Here is a 17,936-nt window from a genome sequence, read left to right on the forward strand (position 1 = left end):
CTAGACTGCCTAACTGTTTTGATTGATTATAGTGTTTTCGTGGCGGCGCCGTCCATTTGGTGGCCTTGCCCTCCCGCGCACGTCCCTCTATGATCAACCGTTCAAAACAAAAGTAGCCGATCTACAAGCAATCCTAATCCACTGTTTTTGACCCAGTCCACTGCTTCTCTGTACAGCAGAGCAAACACAAGCACGGCATTTCCCCCATTCCATAGAAGCAGTAACAGTACAAACAGGAGACATCATGATCTCACTTAGAAGATCCATATATTATCGATGTATATAAAATAACAGGTGGCTGTTGATTATGAAGACTCTGTAAAAGCTTCTATCTACGCCCCCAAGTGGTCAACATCCGATATTACCGGTTAGGTATAAAAAAAATCAAACCATCACATGACTATTTGGAAGTATTAAAATTGTAAGATTTGGAATTGTGGTTCATTTCTTTCAGACACATTTCTACGTAACATGAACATAACCATATAATAACCAATTCAAGTTAAATGCTGCACTTTGTCAAAAATGACATGACGCGTTGAATTTTTGTGGGACCCATAAAATATCCCTGGGACTCATCCGAAAGACCTGTCTTGGGTCCCGGGACTCATTACATTAAAAACCTATTAACATCACTGTGGATGAAAAGGTTATTTACAGGAATGACCTGAGCCAAACAAGTTTGAGAAGCACTCAATGCCAGTGGTTCTCAACCTGTGGGTCGAGACCCCCAGAGGGGTCCCCAAATTATTTTCGGGGGTCCCCAGATGATTAACTTAATGTGCAACGTTGTTTTCTCTCTCAACAGTAAACAAACCAAAATAAAGTTTAAGTGCGTAGATGGTATCTGCACATTTCTAAAGTGACAATTTTAGGACCTTTTAATACATCTAAAATGACAAATTAAAGATTAAAGATAATGCTCACAATGCCTCGCAACACACACACACTACAGGCTAAGGAGACAGGAGGTAAGATGACAGTGGCTGAGTGAAGCCTGATTTATACCTCCATCATCGTACAACCCTGCTGCTCTCCAAAAAGAGTCGATCTACAAGCTCACAACGCGCTGTGATGCGGCGCGTTGTGAGCTTGCAGATCGGCTAATTTTAAGCATGAGAAGGATTATGTTTTCCATACTTTCAGCAGACTTCGCTTCCAGCACACGCACGCACGCACGCACGCACGCACGCACGCACGCACGCACGCACGCACACACGCACGCACACACACACACACACACACACACACACACACACTGTACTGTACTGAGACTGTGGCTTTGTGGTGAGAAAGTCTTTGTGTGAGTGGGTGTCTTTAGGTGTGTGTGTGGATACATTTGTGCACCTTGTGCACATGAAAGCACCTCAAATGATGTGCTATTCTTGTGATTATTTCTTTGTTATTGCTGTTATTTATGCTACAATGCTGAGGAACCAAAACTAAAATAATTGCACTCTTGTGTACCCGTATGAGATGTAAAAAAAGATTCTTGAAGCTTGCCTTGCACAATATGTCCTTTCATGCATGTAGGAGGTGCGGTGACATATAAGCTGTAGTTTATTTAATCCATAGTCATAGATATAAATAGTACAGATGGGTCATAATTAGCAGGCGCCCCACTTATTATTGCTATGGGAACGATTCAATACACTCTGTGAGTGGTCATTAGATCTCTGCCCCACAGTCACCAAGACAAATCCTGTCATATTTATTATAGTGATTACCGGTATAATCATTCAGATTCTGATGTGCTCCCGCTTGTCTGATGAAAACATGTCACTTTATATTGTACACAACTACCGGTAATCAAAAACTCAGACATCCTGGCTTGGGGTCCACAATGTTTGTTATAAAATGTCGGAATTCATAGGTTTGTTTTGGCATGATTCATATAAAACGTTAAAGTGACTGTTGCTTATTATGGGGGGAAACCCAACAAATGTAAAATAACGGCTAATAAGACAACAGGTTTTCTAATAAGAAACCGTGATGTCTGTGAGATGGGGCAATAAGTGTTCTTGTTTCTGTTTCTGTGTGTACAGAGATGTTTGTGTGACTTTGTGTACAGAGATGTTTGCATGACTGTGTGTACAGAGATGTTTGCATGACTGTGTGTACAGAGATGCCAACATTCCACTAGAGATGACAGAAGCTGGTGCAGACGAGAGTAGAGTCAGTAGACACTAGCTGTTACCTGAAGATCACACACGGCATATTTGGGTGATATTTGCTACAGTGCATCCAAACAAACAAACAAACTAAAAACACCCACATCTCAGTGAGTGTGTGTGTGTGTGTGTGTGTGTGTGTGTGTGTGTGTGTGTGTGTGTGGGGGGGGGGGGGGGGGGGGCATCGAAATGTGTAAATCCTATGTGTTCATTTAACCACTTAAGCTCTGTATATTCTATTGTACAACACACACGATTTATGGACTTTAGTGCCTGATAGTCTCATACTTGTCCTGATGATGAAGACCAGCTTGGTCAAAACATGTTGGCTTTTTAACCTTTGTAATAATAGATTATCTAAAGTAATATAATAAATAATAATATAAAAATAATATATATTAAAGTCATGTTGATTTTACGCCCTCTACTCCGTTCCCCTTTTGGAGTGCTCAGATCTTTTCTCCAAAGAGCTAAACAAAAAAGGTCCATCTACCAGCTCACATGTCGCATCGCGACACCTTGTGAGCTTATAGATCAGCTATTTGTGCTGTTTTTTACAACTTACGACAACTTACGCCTATAATGACATACTATGCTCAAAGCAGAGACGGTTCGCCAGGTGTAAAATGGTTAACTCTAAAGTGTGCCACGCTCAGGATTTCATAGTGTTCGTAGGGCTCTAAAAGGCACTCAGCGGCAGCCGTGTCAATTAACACAGCAGCATCACCCCTGCTCCTCGGCTCTGCTCTCAGCCATTCATCAGCTGCATGGTGGTGGGTGTGTCTCTAGCCCTATCACAGCCCTTCTCCATAGGGACACGCCAGCCACTCACAGCTCTGTGCAGCTCCCTACGCCAGTGGTTCTCAACCTGTGGGTCGGGACCCCCAGGGGGGTCCCCAAATTATTTTGGGGGGTCCCCAGATGATTAACTTAATGTGCAACATTGTTTTTCTCACTCAACAGTAAACAAACCAACATCAAGTTTAAGTGTATAGAGGGTATATGCACATTTCTAAAGTGACAATTTAAGGACTTTTTAATACCTCTAAAATGACAAATTAAACATTGGCAACATTTTCAAATATTAAAGGCAGAAATTGTGAAAACAGCCGATCTACATGCTCACGGCGTTGTGAGCATGAAGATCTGCTATTTTCACAATAGAACTATACAAAATGTAATGACTCAACTCTTAGTGCTCGTCAGGGTGGGGGTCCCCTGTTAAAATATGATTATTTTGGGGGTCGCGGCCTGAAAAGGTTGAGAACAACTGCCCTACGCTTTACCATGACAGCCTATCAACACTGACTGAGGACAGCCAGAGCAAGAGACCCACCCACACGCACGCAGGCACACCCACACACCCACACCTGTTTGTATTACAATCCTGGAAAGGACGTTGAGATTTTAGGATGCCAATTTTCATATTAAAAGCTTGTAGATCGGCACGCAAATTAGTATAATGCCACCCTAAACTCTACATGCCTAATCTTAACCCCAACCTGAATCTTTCCCTAAAATTATAATCCTAACTTCATTGTTAACCATAAAACAACAATTTCTGACCGCACAATGTCTATTTCTTTCCAATTCTTTCTATACTTGTGGGGACATTTGGCCCCCACAAGTGTAGCGATACAAGTACACAAACGCGCACGCGCTCATACAGCCTCTGGTGGGACCAATTAGCTGCCATCACGTGTAATTCAATAATCCACTCAACACTCTCTCCCATTCTCATTCTCACTTTCTCTGTCCCTCTCACTCAATCTTGAGATGTGATTTAACGACATGGGGTGATGATTGGCGCTGTTATTTCATACACTGCTATAATGATGATGATCTTGTTCCACACTGATGTATAAATAGTTAATAAGATATTAGAGTCAGTGTGCATGTGTGCATGCGTGTATGTTTTGTGTGTGTGTGTGTGTGTGTGTGTGTGTGTGTGTGTGTGTGTGTGTGTGTGTGTGTGTGTGTGTGTGTGTGTGTGTGTGTGTATGTATGTGCGTGCGTGCGACCGTGCGTGCGTTCCTTTCCATTCAGTTTTATTTCAACCTCAGATTCAGTTCATCCTATGGAATCAATACAACAATGGGGGGGGGGGGGGGGGGGGGAGAGAGAGAGAGAGAGAGAGAGAGAGAGAGAGAGAGAAGGGGGGCTATAGAGAAGGGAGAGACTAAATATCACCACTCAGCTTCTAATCTAATCTTCCTCTCCATCCCAGAGAGGATGGGAGAGCAGAGAAAGAGAGAGAGAGAGGGAGACAGAGAGACGTAGAGAGAGAAGAGAGAGACAGAGAGAGACGTAGAGAGAGAAGAGAGAGACAGAGAGAGCGAATGAATGACCAAATATCACTCTACTAAGCTTCTAAACTAATGTTCCATTCCATGATTTTATCCAATTCCATTTTATTCCATTCCATCCGTTTCTATCCAATTTCTGTTCCACTGCGATCTGAACTGACCTGTTGTGTGCGTGTGCAAGCAGTGCGGTGCTGTGCGGAGGTCTCTGGGGTGTCTTTAGAGAGGCTGGGCCCTCTCCTAACCCACCTGTCTACTGCCTGATGATTTATGTCCTTTGAGACCAGAACGCTGGGAGGTCCTCTCTCTCTCTCTACTGTTCTCCCCTTTTGTCTGCTTTGTTGTCCCGGGTTTGAATTCATTATTGCTGTTTCATTGCTTGTAATCGTTACTTAACCAAGTCTCTTTTGGGAGGGGGTTGTAAGATCAGAATTGTGCTTTTACTCAACCAGGTAACAAGTTAACCACAACATTTTTCTAAATTATAATAAACATTTTAAAGTTTCACCTATAATGACATGCCCAAAATTGGGATGCTGGGTTTAAGTTAACGAGCGTATTGCCTGTTTGAGAAGTCAGAAAAAACAGTCGTTTGAACCTTTATCGTTACCTCATCCCGCTTTATCCTCAACTATAAGCAGAGAGGGTTTTGTCGTTAACATTTTCGTATGCCGCCGAGCCACAGCCCTATAGTGCCCAGCCCAGTGTCTTTAACTTCAACACAACTGGCGCGCTCGAATGAGAACGCGTTCTGACAAACAGAACTATCACAGAACGGCAGCGTCGCACTTCAGCGGCCACCAGCTGGGAGATTATTGCTCGACTTAAGTCTGGTCTGTACTGACTGTACGTTGCGTATAGGTAGGCTTTGAGGCCTGCAGGGCTACAGGAGCCTCTGGTCTGTACTCTGTACAGTACAGTGTAGGCTGTGTCGCCCCTGCAGGGCTACAGCAGAGCCCCAGGACTGGGATTTCATAACATTCCAGGCGCAGGGAGCCTCTGTTCTCCTACGGCAGGAAGGACAGAATGGCAGGATATGCAAATGCTGTCGCTGCCGAAAAGGAGGAGAGGAGTTTCCCACCAGCCCAGAGTGTGAAACAGTGCTCTCCTTCACACAACACACACACACACACACACACACACACACACACACACACACACACACACACACACACACACACACACACACACACACACACACACACACACAGGCACACAGGCACACACCCACTCACATACACAAAAGCACAAGCGCCATACAGCCAGGCTTGTGAATGGGACTCTTTCTTTTGATGCACGTAGACCTGCACACACAAGTGTAGATATGCAGCGTGTGTGTAGGCGCACGCGCGCACACACACACACACACACACACACACACACACACACACACACACACACACACACACACACACACACACACACACACACACACACACACACACACACACACAGGGTAAAGCAGGAGGGTGGTCAGTATAACTGGGTCTTTTCTCTACATGCTTTTCTTTTAGATCTAGCCCTTACAGTAGTTAGTTAACAACACAATAGATACAATTTCTAGCCTTTCACTGCAGAGAGGGCCTCTTGAACACCTAATATTCAGCTGGAAGAATGGGCGTGAAGGGAGAAAGAAAATATGTTATTCCTGGAAATAGGTTAGGCCTAAATTAAACCTAAAGGTGGGCACGGACGACGTGTGATTTTCCACAGCGCTGCCGCTGGTGCTCGGGAGACAATTTCACACGCTGGCTCGGTACCCGTGTTGAGTCTAATACAGGTTGCACTGGTGAAAGTATGTATCCTTTTTTTTATTCAACAGAATGAATATACCTACCCCCATACTATAGTGTTATGGGGCTTTTAAGCCGTGACATCATTTTGTAGTCAGACCTCCAAGCAGATTTATTATCAATATCTGTCCCTCGCTATTTCAACAGATCCGAGACAAAAATAACAACTAAAGTATAATTCTACCACTTTCCTTTCAACAACAAAGAGAAGAAAAATTAGTAAATAGTAAAAATAGTAAAAAGATTCACGGGCGCTGGGGCCTTTTGGCCCCAAAAGTTCTCCTCTGCCTACAAAATGATGTCAGACTTAACAGCCCCATAGAAGGGAATAACTTGGTTTCAATCTTTCCGTTTGTGAATTAATCTACAGATGAATCACCAGGTGAAATAATTAAGTAGCCTACACGTGAATTCGTCTTGGTAACATTGACACAGACAGCGGAGGTGCCATCCTTCTCACAGCGGATTCTGACACGCGCGCCGTAAGTAACATTATATTAAACTGACAGATGATGACACTCGCCTGCAGGCTGCAGGCAGCATGATACAGCCATTCAGGTACTTTCAGTTTCACTTTAAATGAGATTTCGCTGCTCAGTTACGCTTAGCGCTTCCACTTGGTCTAAGTGGCTAAGCCCTGGTCTCTCATGTGGGTGCAAGGGGAAGGCCTCAGGTTTCACAATACAACTTACACCTGTGTGTGAACGGCCAGGATTAGGTCTAACTAATTAGTCACTAACCATGTTTTTAAATTATTTCCATGACCATATGGCCTTTAAAAAAAAAGAAATCAGCTTTACTTAATATACAGCTTATTAGCCATATTTAACACTTGCATGACTAACAGGTCATTTTGACCTGTTTTTGAGATTTAGAAATGGAATTAGAATACTCAGGAAACACTCAAAACATTTGATTTCATATTTACAAAACGTCTCAAATGGTAGAAAAAATCGAACCTCTGTTCGAAGTGGAGCTGTGTGTGTGTGTGTGTGTGTGTGTGTGTGTGTGTGTGTGTGTGTGTGTGTGTGTGTGTGTGTGTGTGTGTGTGTGTGTGTGTGTGTGTGTATTGCAGTTGATGCTCAGGGCAGGCTAGACTCAACAGCACCTCTCTGGTCACCCAGGGTTACTACATACAGGCTACATACAGACCCACAGACCCACCCACCCACATACCCACATACCTACACACACGGCCACGTATAGGGAGCTTGTGTTCCACACAGCTCCAAAAACAAGACTTTGCTTGCATGATAAGGACAAATCATGAAAGGGAACATTTCTCAGAGTTTCCTGAGCAAACCCAAACCACTTTAAAATCTCAAAATCAGGCTCAGTCATGCGAGTGTTTAAAAGCCTTCGATTGACATAAATATTGTAATGTCTATTAGGCCTACTTCTTCTTACGTGTTGCACTGTCTCCTTACTTTGCATATGTCACCTGTTTCCCTGTCAGCGTGTGGATAGGTAAAGTTGCCAATATGTTATAGCACCAGTGCAACAAAATCTATTTTTTTGCACATATCTTGACAAAATATGTAATGCTTCACACTTTTGTGCCATGCAGTTTAGTACCTGCCTGTTTGTAGCAAGTCTACGTGCAGAAACTCTGTATGAGATGTGCACCGATATTACGCTCGGTATTTTTGTGTCCTTTGTTGCTGCGGAGGAAACGTGTTGTCAGGGTTCTATTGAGCCATCTTGGCCCTCATTCTGTGTGTCTGCTCTGACAAAGTGTTGTTTTATTCAGGCGACATAACAAAACACTAACACTGGGAAGGAGCAATTAACTTCCTCAGGTCCACACTTAATGAATGTAAATCCAAAGGAATGGAGCCCTGTTGTTATGCAAAGCCCAGAGGAAAGTAGCAGTTTCCCACCTCAGAACACCTGCACACCTGAAATACACACACACACACACACACACACACACACACACACACACACACACACACACACACACACACACACACACACACACAATCACTCACTCACTCACACACACACACATAAACACACACACACACACACACACGCACGCATGCACACGCACGCACACTGAAGCTATCTTGTCAATAAGTCACAGCAGCAACATCACATCAGATACACCTCCCCCTAAACCATAAAAGGTCATGGGAGGGGCTTATGCTAAGTTGCTAAAGACATCCTGTAGTGCTGTGTCATTCCACAGGCCCATTTGTTCGAGGAAAACAACACACACACGCGCGCGCGCACGCACACACACACACACACACACACACACACACACACACACACACACACACACACACACACACACACACACACACATACATCATGGTGCCAGAGGCTCTTTGGGCCAAGGAGAAAGTAACATGCATGACTAATGACCATCAGTCAGTTAACACACAGCCACTGTTGACCACTTCAACCACTTCCCTGTGATCACATGATTTCATTCATGATTTCAATCTTCAAGAACATTTCACCAGTATAAAAGACACTCTAATAACAACATGTCTAAACAAACGACCAGTTTCTGCACTTTGTGTTTACTGATGAAAATCAGGCATGGTAAAAAGAAATCCCCACTGCAGGCATGTGATCACGGACATGTTTACTAATGCCAGTCACACGTGAATGGCACCAGTAAACTTTACTTAAAGGTCTGGTCTATAATGCATTACAATTGCATATATGACACTCGTTATAAATATTTATGATTATGCGTAATTTGATTAACATGTGTTTATGCTTGGCTAGAGTTTAGTCACTGTGTTTCTGAGCCAATCACTAATAGACTTTGCTTATGTTGAGAGGAGACACATGGAATTACGGCCCTCATGAACACATACTTTACCATACTGGACACCCAATATTTATATAACCAATAAAATCTACAAGCCATGGAATCCACCTTGAAATCTTGGAACTTTCAGAATCAGAAAACGATATTGCCAAGTTAGTATTAGGTTTTAGGTGCAGAGAACATTGAAAACAATAATAATTGAAGAGCAACATGAACATTGTAGAACATACCGGTATTGTCGTTGTCGGGTGGAAACCTTGTATGTCCAAAACCAATTGTTTTGTTTATCATTTTTAAAATGATTTAAACTAGTGAAAACACTAGTGTGTGCTTGTAGATCAGCTGTTTTCACTACTTTTGTGCGACGGCCTTGTGTGATGAAGCAGTGCTTTGCTTTGCGAAAAACATGTACAAAATTAGAAACTTGGAGATACGACGTTTCTGCCCAACAGTGATATACTAAATACACTATACATCAGACAACACTCAGAGCTTAACACAACAGAAAGGTAGATGACAATAGTAGGATTTGAGCACCAGCGCCCAACTTTTATACAGCTGTTGGGTTGAACAGCTCTAGTGCAGGCCTAGGAGCTCTCATGAACAGACCAGGCATGGGAGTAGGCTGCTGTGTTTATCCTGCTAAGGTATGTTAACACCAGGCCGCATTCCTCCAGTCACTAAATTGTAGTGTTAGATTACAGGCCGGCTGGGAGAGCACTCACATATGCATGCACACGTCGTACACACACACACACACACACACACACACACACACACACACACACACACACACACACACACACACACACACACATGTACGCACACATAAACACACCGCCATCTAAAGGGAGGGTGTTGGATGATGCAGCCATGACAAAAGCTTAACCATTTTCAACCTGGCATCTGTATTTAGGGCATGCCATTCGTATAGGTGAAAAGATTCCCAAAGGTTTTCTAAAATAGCTCACAACAACAACGCTGCGCATCACAACACAATGTGAGTTTGTGGATCAGTTATTTTTGCAGAATAGATTTTCAAGCTAACAGTACAACACGTCAAATTGTAGCATGTTGGTAGTTTAATAACTAGTTCTACAATGTACCGGTAGGCTATACATAAGGCTAAAGGCAACAGGCACCGTGTGGACGCGGCCAACACCTATTTGGAAAAGGTAAAGATTAGGCCAAGAGGAGTAGCCTGCTACACAGAGACAGATATTCACAAGGAACATTTTGGGTGACATTATATAAATTAAACCTTTGCGATTCTTTCTAAATCTGCAGTTGCGTGTAGGTTAAGCTCAGTGATGTAGGTTTAGGCAAGTTACTTAAGGTTAGCTAAATAGACTAGCATCAACTTCCGCCCGGCCGGAGGCTTCAGCAGAACATGCCTGCATTGGATGCCATGTGCCAAGCATTCAACCTTGACACGAACATGTTTGCAGCTGCTGACCGGTGCAAAATCTGTGTAACTTTCCTCTTCTACCCCGGATTTGAACCACAAGTTTTTACCATTGAGCTTTACCATTTAATCTTGACCATCAAGATTAAATCCAGATTAGAAAGATCGTGTCAGATCCTGTGTCTAGGTGAGACATGACCTTTGACATGACCTAAATGTCTCAATAGAATAGCAGGGAGACAAAATACAACCACCCCAATTGTATTTTTTATAGAATCAACATACTTTACCATACCGATTGGACCACATTTATATTGTATTCATTCAAAAAAGTTACATAGTGCTGCTTAAACTAATAGAATCGTAAAGCAAGGAACTGAGGAAAGCAAGGAACAGTGTGGACTTCTTATTTAGGGAGTGTACTGAAATGTCCTATGAAGATGCAGAATGCAAATTGGGGGCACAAATTACGCTAATTACTTCTCCACAATTATGTCCTTTGGTTAATTAGTCAGAATATGTCTTGAGTGTATCAAATGACATTTGTGTTCTGACTGTTTTAAGACTTCAGTTTATTTATGTCCTAAATCTGGGCCCTAGAGTGAAAATGTAGGTCACAGTTTTTAATAAGATAAGATTACTAATGATGCTTCATTATCAAGCAAACAAGCTGTGTCTCCATCTAAATGTAGTCCAGGTGAGACACAGGAGATAATGACATATAGAACATCGAATCACTGTCAAACCTCATAATGATAATGATTATAAGCACCAAAACCAACCCCCTGAAATGTGTAGCTACAATTCAACATGAGTAATAGCCTATGAGCTAGCAGCTAGCCTATCATCAATAATACTAACTGCAAACAGGCATATATGCTATATCAGTCCTCCAAACGTAAAAGACTGAAAACAGATCCACGTACTGTAGATGTATACAGTATGTGTGCAAACAAACAACACAATGAAAATCAGCTTCCATGTCTAATGGACTATGCAGTGGTTCTCAGTGTGGGGTCCTGGGACCCCCAGGGGTCTCCAGAAATAAATAAGAGTATACACATGTACTCTCACAGAGTTATAAAATAATTGTATCTTAGTAGCAGTGCTCTGCTCTGTGACCCTCAGGGGTCCTTGTTGGGAGGATGAACCGTTAACTACTTTAGCTGAGGACCCCTAAAAATAGTTAATGCAGCATCATGATCATGTTATCCCCTTTAGCTATTCCACAATAGCAGATCTACAGGTTTGTACATCTCCTATGAAAATACTCTTCTGGGGTACAAAATCTATTCAGATGGGGTTCTGTGGCTAAATACATATCAATTTGGGGGTCATTGGCAAGAAACTACTGGTCTAATACAATATCTACCTATATAGGCTATATAGGCTCTAAAAAATAAAACTAGCTAATAGCTTGAATTACAAACCCAGAATGATGCATGTAAACATCACAATGAAAATAGGTTTCTATGTCATTTGGATTGGATTGCAGTGGTTCTCAACATGGGCTCTGGTGGGGACCCCAGGGGTCCTTGAGAGACTTCCAGGGGGTCCCCAGCTAAATTATTGATAGTTTGGAAGCGATACATGGAGCCGTAAGGGACTAAGGGTCCATTTGGTTCTTTTTGCACACTCTCAGAGTTAACTCAATGTTGAGGATTTTACAGTGTAGATAGGGGTCATAGAGATAAATTGGTTGTCTGTGGTCTAATGTCAGGGGTCTTTCAGGACAAGGACTCCCTTAGCTGAGAGAGAACCGAAGCATTGTCTACATAAATTGTAGAAAATTGTTTTTATTTAATGTTTTTGCAAGAGTCTTTCAAAGCTAGCTCACCAGATTTAGCTCATTGTCTCATCAGTGTCAGTTGAGCATTGAGAGATTTGAGACCTTAGATGTATTTCCCTGTTTTTTCAATGACCATATGTTGTCTCTTCAGTTGAAATCTGCAGCTTTGATCATCATAGATTTGTTTGGCATCACTATCATCAGTGCTGAGTAAAATTGAAATGTGTTTGTTTTGTTTGTTTATTTACTTTAATGATAGAGGGGATAAAGCACAACCAAAAATGTTCCTATATGAAACTGTGGGTCCTTGAACTTAAAAAGGTTGAGAATCACTGAGTTAACTAGCTGGTTCTCCAACATTTTCATGTCAAGGACCCCTCAAATTGATCTGTACGTCCGATTTGGCCGCAGACCCCAAATGTTTTGCCAGGGATCTCCATAAGAAAGATTTGTGTAAGACTGTTCAAAATGATAGGCTATTTTCAAATAACCTACGTAAAAAATAGGGCTAAAGTCGATCAACTGATTGTGAGCCTATATGAACTAATTCTGCCGGGGACCCCTTGGAAGTCCAGACTCCTGGGGGGTCCCCAGACCCCATTTTGAGAACTATTATCAATAGCCAAAATAGGCCTACTAATTGCAAATAGGATATTGATATATCGCTCATCATCTAAACTTAGTATACAGCTCAGATACTGAAAATAAATCCAGATTGATGTGTGGTTCCCAAACTTTTCAGGCAAGACATTTGCCCAGGAACCAAACTACTGAAAATAGCAGATCTACAAGCGCACAACACGTTGCGAGCTTGTAGATCGGCTATTTTCACTACTTCTTTATTATATATTTTTTATTCATGGAATTAATAATTCCAATAATTAATTCAATTTGTTTGTTTGTTTTAAACACAATTATTTAAAAAATATATATAATTTTGAAATGTAGGCTATATTCCTTTTTTTAATGAAGGAAAAGTAAATGGGATTTTTACTCGAGTTGTAAGTGACCCATAAAAATTGGTCTGTGACTCTCACCTAGACTATTGGGTCCCGACCCACTGTTTGGGAACCAGTGGTGTAACTGTAAATAAACAATGAATATGGGTTTCATGTCAAACGGACTAGCGCTAGAGGCTAACATAGGCTCCAGTTGTGACGGACGTCGCAAATCACAGCAGCACCTTTTGCCATCTTGGCTGCGTGCGTAGTACCGTTATAATGTACGGTGCCTCAGCGAGAGAGAGAGAGAGAGAGAGCCTCGCTTTCGCTTCAAAAATAATAATAAAAGACCTCGTGTCGAGAAACCACGTAAACGTGCAGGAAGTAAACACGACGGGGGACGTTTATGACCAGAAAGCACCTCATTTAGTACACCTTTATAGGTGTTTTTCTTTGCAGCCGCATCACCTATATTGCATTACCTGGCCCGCGTCTCTCTCCTGTGCTCAATAAAAACAGCAACCTCCTCCCAGCGCCTCACCGTTATAACCCCGCCTCCCCTCCCTTCACTGCAGTAACGGTACTGACCTGACCGCCATTCCTAGTGGCTGCTCCCCCTGCACGGGAAATTGCATAAGATTTAGAAGTAACGGGACGACAACAATAGGTGGAAATAAAGAAAGGTGGAACGGCCATGGGGAGGGAAAAGGTGGGGAAAGGCAAGCACACGGTGTGCGGCAGCGATTAGTAAAACAGGCAACAACAACACGAGCTCCTTTAAAAGAGCAACATTCTAAAAAGCTACACCAACCGTTACCTATAGTCTGTTCTCCCCCTGCCTGCCATGAGCAACACACAGTATGAGCACACGGAGCTTCCAGGCTACACAACTAGTAGATCGCTCCACAAAGATGCAAAAATAACACGCACCACAAAAAAAGAGAAGACATAAGACAGAGAAGTGAAAACGCATGTTGATGATATAAAAATCCCGCGAGAGCGGAGCGGAAGGAAGGAAGAAAGGGAGGAAGGATACAAACAAACACGCTTTTAATAACAGTGTTATTATAAACTGTACAAAGCCCGTCCTCTCCTCTCGTCTTGTTTACCTGCACAAGTTGACATGTCTCTCCTCAGCCGATCTTCTTCTAAAACGACAACCTGGCTGCCTTTTTTTTAAACCACACTACCGACCACGCGCGCTCGCACGCACACACACACACCGACGCTCTTTCCCTTTCCGTTTAATGGAGGACTTCAGAGAGCCGCAGGTGTTATTTATAGGACATTTGTCATCATCTCCGTTCTGTCCGTGCGTGCCGTGCAGGTAAACATCATCACCATCCTCCTCATCATCCTCATCATCACGACCCGCTACACGGCAGCTCCTCCTGAACGTCGCTTCGCTGGGCGGCTCTCCTCTCCTCTCCTCCTCTCCTCTCACCGTGCGCGTGTCACCGCGTGGCGTTGGCGTCAGCAGCATGCACGGACGGAAAAAAGGTGCTTTTGGTTTGCCAGCCCCCACGTGATCGCGTATTATAACATCTCAACAGTTTGATTTAACGTTGACATGGCATTTTAAACTCTGAGAGTGTAGCCAAATGCAGCCATATAACATTGTGTGCACTCTCGGAGTTGGCTATAGTGGATAAATCAACACCGATGATTATTATTATTACTTTATATGCACAGATTGCTATTAAACATTAGGCTATGTTATATTGGTTACTGAAAAAGTCAGGTAAGAAACTACCCAATGAGGCGTTTCCTTCCAAAACAGTCCCAACATTCAACTTTTAAGGCTATGGCTCTAGCTTTTGTAGCCCATTACTTAGTTTTCACTGTTCCAACCGCGCGCCTAATTATGTAATAGCCTACAGATTCTATCAGGCACACGCACCAACCCATAAATCCACATTTAGAAAACGATATAGCTGTAGGCCTTTTCCCCATCTTTTTTCTTTTCTTTTAACACATCTTCCACTCGTGTGCTGCTAGCTATGGGCTACCTAACCTAACCATACCGCTTGAGAATAGCATTCCTTATATAGCCAGCCCATGAAGACTGCAGCAAAAAAAGAAAAGAAAAAAAGAAACACGTTGATTTCTTCACTGCAACGCTTGCACACCCACAGGTGTAAGAACTCATCTTCCGTAAAGCAAAAGTCCAGGATTATAAATATCATGACAGTATTCCGACGTAAGCCATGCCATTTGATGCCAAATGCAAGGAATGCAATATCTTTGTCGTCTGCAGCACATCAATATATAGGCTATATTATGTGGAGAGGGAGAAAAGTCATCCTAATTATGAAATTGTAGCCTAATACGTCCACTATAATAGTCTTACCTTATGCCCAGCAAACATGTGGCTGCGTTGCAGTGCAGCAGGGAGGGCTGAAGTGAACAGAACACCCCATGGTTGAAATAAAACAAACATCCCGTCGCAATGCCAACAGCACCGGTCATCATGTCCCAGTCCCAACCAAAGCTCGATCACGTTTCATATTGAGTTTTTTTTTTTTTATCCTCCCGGTGTGGAAACAAAACGTCCGTAAAGCTATAAAGTTGACTTATTGTGTCGCTTACGAAAATTATGCAAAGAGTGATGATCGCATTGTGGGAGCAGCAGAAACTTAGCAGCAGCACATCATCATCAACATCATCACGCCATCTCCAAGCCCAGGAATACATGAGAATAAACTGAACAAACATGAGTTCTTTTTTGCAGACGTTATTATAACCGTTACAACTCTGGGTTATCAAAGTGACAAAAGTATGCACAAAAGCGGATTTAAAGGAAAGTGTAGACCAGTGGTTCCCAAGCAGTGGGTCGTGACCCATATGTGCGTCGCGGACCAATTTTTATGGGTCACGAGCACGACTCGAGTAAAAATCCCAATTTTCATTGTTTTTCTTTTTTAATGTATTAAATGTATACAAAAGTTTTTATACATTTTGAAATAAATAAATAAAATAAAATAAAAACATATTAGAAATTCCATAAATGTAGAAAATAATAATTAAGAAGTTTCCACTCGTTTGGGTTCCCGGGGAAAAGGTCTAAATTCTCTTACACGGGCTAAAAAGTTTGGGAACCACTGGTGTAGAGCACCAGACTATGTATGCTACAACAAACAGGCGCTCCCACCATTGGAGCGGATGAGCGGAATATAACGGTCCTCATCGCGCGCCGCTAGGCGGACACAGAGCCAGGTATAACGGTACACACCACACTGGAATAATAATGTCCACTAACTTCCCAGTGGCTCAACTTGTCTAGAACGCGCAGCCCGGATCACACAAAGTTCACAAGTCCGCGAAAAGACGTGTCCCGGTGGGGAAGCTCACGGTCCGGTCCAGCGCGGTTTATTTCCCAGCCTTTTTACACACTTTGACTTACCGTTATCGCTGTTCCTCTTCGGGTTCGCCTGTTTTCTGCGCTTACACCTGGGGCCATCCGCCATGATTCGTTGTGTGTGTATGTGTGTGTGCAATGCAGCCGGAGAGTCACCTCCTCTCTCACCCCCCCACCACCATCATGATCATACCCCTCCCTCCCAGATACTCTCCCCTCCCTGCCTTGCTCGCCGCACCTGGTTTGCGACGCGACGCGCTGCTTTACGACATCACCTTCTCAAACACCTCAGCACATGGCCCCGCCTCCTGCTGGCCGCACATGTCTGTGTGTCAGCCCCCCCCCCCCCCCTCCTCCCCTTCCCTCTCCGTCTCCACCAATCACAGAGCCTCCTCTCTGACTGTGGCGGCCCGTTACATACAGTGAATTAGGCTGCACTATTAGAACCACTTTCAACATTTTCAGCAAGGAAATAGCAGATCTACAAGCTCAGATCTAATAGCAGATCTACAAGCTCACAAAGCTTTGCGATGCGAAAAGCTTGTAGATGATGATAGATCTGCTATTTTCAGAGCAAGATAAGATAATATAGCCTAGGGCTTAAACCCTAGCATCCCCATTTCTGGGGAGACTGAGGGGGACAAAAATATGGGGGAAAATTATGTTTTTGCAAATTCAACATAAAAAAGGCGGAACCAGGGCAGGACAAGGCAGATAGAGCCTGCTGGTTGGTCAGTCAGGGACCAACCAGAAGGCTAACAAAGGGTGAATTAGAAGGTGTTCCACAGGTAACACCAACATGCTGTTTTTCTTATAGCTTATACATTACATAAAGCTTGTATGTTTTGTTGACATGTCTGTGTTATTGCCCTGGTCACTGTGGGAGGCGGACCATTCACATGAATGAATTAACCCTATGTGGTACCAACTGCACAGTTGCTTGTTATCGCTTACTGATGCACAACTGTGTGTCATGCCTCATTGAGCCAACATAGCCTGTCCGTTGTATAATTTAGCTTAATTCATCCAATTAATTATTTAAAATTGAAAATAATAATAATAATAATGCATCAGCCAGGATGATTCACATCATGTAAATATCTGTTAATAATCTTTGTATTGTTGTTATGTTTAGCAAACAATACAAACCTGTAGTCCACACAGCTAATCCTGAGAAGCTTTACAGCATTTCGAAAATACAGAAATGTATTTCACATTAATGCTGTGTTATAAGTCAATGGGTTTTGGAGTTTAAAAGATTAGGCTGATGTTCAGCTCCGCAAATTTTGACCTTTTCCGTTTTGGAATTCTTCCATCCTCGGGCCCACATCCATTCCAGTTCCAAAACCTGATAAGAGAAGCAGGCAGTCATGGGTCTTTACTGTGAT

General features: G+C 42.9%; 1 protein-coding gene across 1 annotated transcript in view; it reads right to left on the reverse strand.

Annotated features, from left to right (window-relative positions):
• LOC308284935 (zinc finger E-box-binding homeobox 1-like) overlaps nt 1-16,699 on the reverse strand; it is a gene marked incomplete at its 3' end in the record, with an annotated part of 89,906 nt that extends 73,207 nt beyond the window's left edge. The window contains exon 1 of the mRNA XM_080725659.1: nt 16,594-16,699. Coding sequence (XP_080581785.1) covers nt 16,594-16,657 — 64 coding nt within the window. The 5' untranslated portion in view covers nt 16,658-16,699. The remainder of the gene's footprint in view (nt 1-16,593) is intronic.
• Between the last annotated feature and the right edge of the window lie 1,237 nt (nt 16,700-17,936).

The sequence above is a fragment of the Nannobrachium achirus genome, assembly GCF_963921795.1.
Source record: "Nannobrachium achirus genome assembly, chromosome: 5".
In the NCBI taxonomy this organism is placed as follows: domain Eukaryota; kingdom Metazoa; phylum Chordata; class Actinopteri; order Myctophiformes; family Myctophidae; genus Nannobrachium; species Nannobrachium achirus.